This window comes from Nicotiana attenuata, unplaced genomic scaffold, assembly GCF_001879085.1.
Source record: "Nicotiana attenuata strain UT unplaced genomic scaffold, NIATTr2, whole genome shotgun sequence".
NCBI classification, from domain to species: domain Eukaryota; kingdom Viridiplantae; phylum Streptophyta; class Magnoliopsida; order Solanales; family Solanaceae; genus Nicotiana; species Nicotiana attenuata.
The window spans coordinates 209,852-211,754 of record NW_017672093.1 but is presented as its reverse complement, the minus strand read 5'-3'; the positions used below and the strand labels follow the sequence as shown (position 1 = coordinate 211,754).

The window sequence follows — 1,903 nt, the reverse complement described above, 5'->3', positions numbered from 1 at the left end:
TAATTTTAGTATGTATGACGTTATTGTCAAAACTTCTGTATACCATCTGTGTGCTATTACATAAGCTATTCGGCGTATCTAAGTTTTTCAGTAGCATGATGGGCATATTTTTCTTCAAAATTAACCTATATTCAAAGGAAGATCAATTTTAACTTAGTCTATTATATATACGGTGACACTAACATACGCAAGAAATAATAAACTTGAAAATAAACATGTATGGTAGAAGGCCATTTGGTATTAAAGTATTTAATTATTCTTCTTGGTAGTAATTATTGGTATCATTTGTTAAGGCTATTGATACTCCACGTCATCAAGGATAGTAATTCAATAATATCTGCTGTATTTTTTTTAACAGTAAATATTTGAATTTTGTATTACCATAATTATAGGTCTTGATAAGATCATGTAGCAATTGTTAACTGCTCTAGATAAGATTTGTAACTAATCTTATACTCTGTATCTATTAATACCATGTATAAACAGATGGAAAGTGAAGTTTTCAGTCCTGCTATTTCTTCTCTTATCCAAATCTTAACATGGTATCAGGGCATTGATCTGTCTTCATTATTTTTTTTCCTCAAACATTTCTGGTAAAACTATGGCTTTATCCGGCACTAATAATATCACTCATGTCTCTGGCAAATCACTGGTTGCAATCAATGGTACTCAACTTCCATTAAAACTTTCAACCCAAAATTACTCTACATGGCATGCTCAGATTACTCCTCTTCTTCGAGGACATAACCTAATGGGTTATGTCGCTGGTACTATTTCTCCTCCTCCTAGTCTCATCGAAGAAGAAGGCAGAAGTATCGCTAACCCAGACTATGAGTTTTGGGAATGTCAAGATCAGTTAATCCTCGCTGCTATCATTGCTTCGGTTTATTTCTCAGTTATGAACACCATCGCAGATGCTAAAACCTCAGCGGAGGCATGGAATAAACTTCAGGTAGCCTTTGCCAATAAATCGGCTACACGAATTCTTTCTCTCCGAGAAAAACTCTCACGCACCAAGCGTGATTCTCGCCCAGTTGCTGAGTATCTTCAACTTGTCAAGTCAATTGCGGAAGAACTCTCCTTATGTGGCAGTCCTGTAAACGATGTTGATCTTGTTGTTCATGTTTTGGGTGGAATTGGCTCTGAATTCCGTGATATTGCTGCGGCAATCCATGCCCGAGACTCTGTCATCTCGTTTGATGAACTCCAGGATAAACTGCTTGCCCATAAACTATATCTCAAGCAGATTGACCACAACTTCGATCCGACCCCTGTGACATCAAATCATGTTCGCAAGGGAAATTCTAGCAGGCCACCCTATCAATCAAGGCAAGGTAATTATAGTAAACCTTCCACTCAATTTCAGTCCAATGGTTTTCAGTTATCAGAGAACTCTTCAAGCTTTGGCACTAATGCATCACGCCATCAGTCCTCTGTGCCCTCATCCCACCACCGAAATTCCAGCACTCAACCAAAGGTGCAGTGTCAATTTTGTGACAAATATGGTCACCATGTCAAGAAGTGTTTTCGGGCTAGAGACTATTTCAGATCTATTTTCACAAAGTCCACAGGCTCATCACTCCACAACAAACTCGAACTCGGACTCCCAATGGCTTCTTGATACTGGGGCTTCTCATCACATAACCAATGACTTGAGAAATCTCTCTCTTCATGCGCCATATGATGGAAATGATGAGTTGCATCTCACAGACGGTTCAGGTTTGTCGATTACACATGTTGGTTCTGGTATTGTGTCTTTACCATCCAAAAAATATCATCTAACCAACGTTCTTTGTGTCCCATCTTCCCAAGCAAATCTTATTTCAGTCTCTCAATTTTGCGGTTCAAATCAAGTATCAATTGAATTTTTTTCTGATTTTTTTCTTATAAAGGATCAATTCAC

General features: G+C 38.0%; 1 protein-coding gene across 1 annotated transcript in view; it reads left to right on the top strand.

Annotated features, from left to right (window-relative positions):
• The first annotated feature begins 601 nt into the window (after positions 1-601).
• LOC109211760 overlaps positions 602-1,903 on the top strand; it is a 12,829-nt gene continuing 11,527 nt past the window's right edge. The window contains exons 1-2 of the mRNA XM_019375331.1: positions 602-1,477; positions 1,572-1,719. Coding sequence (XP_019230876.1) covers positions 602-1,477; positions 1,572-1,719 — 1,024 coding nt within the window. The remainder of the gene's footprint in view (positions 1,478-1,571; positions 1,720-1,903) is intronic.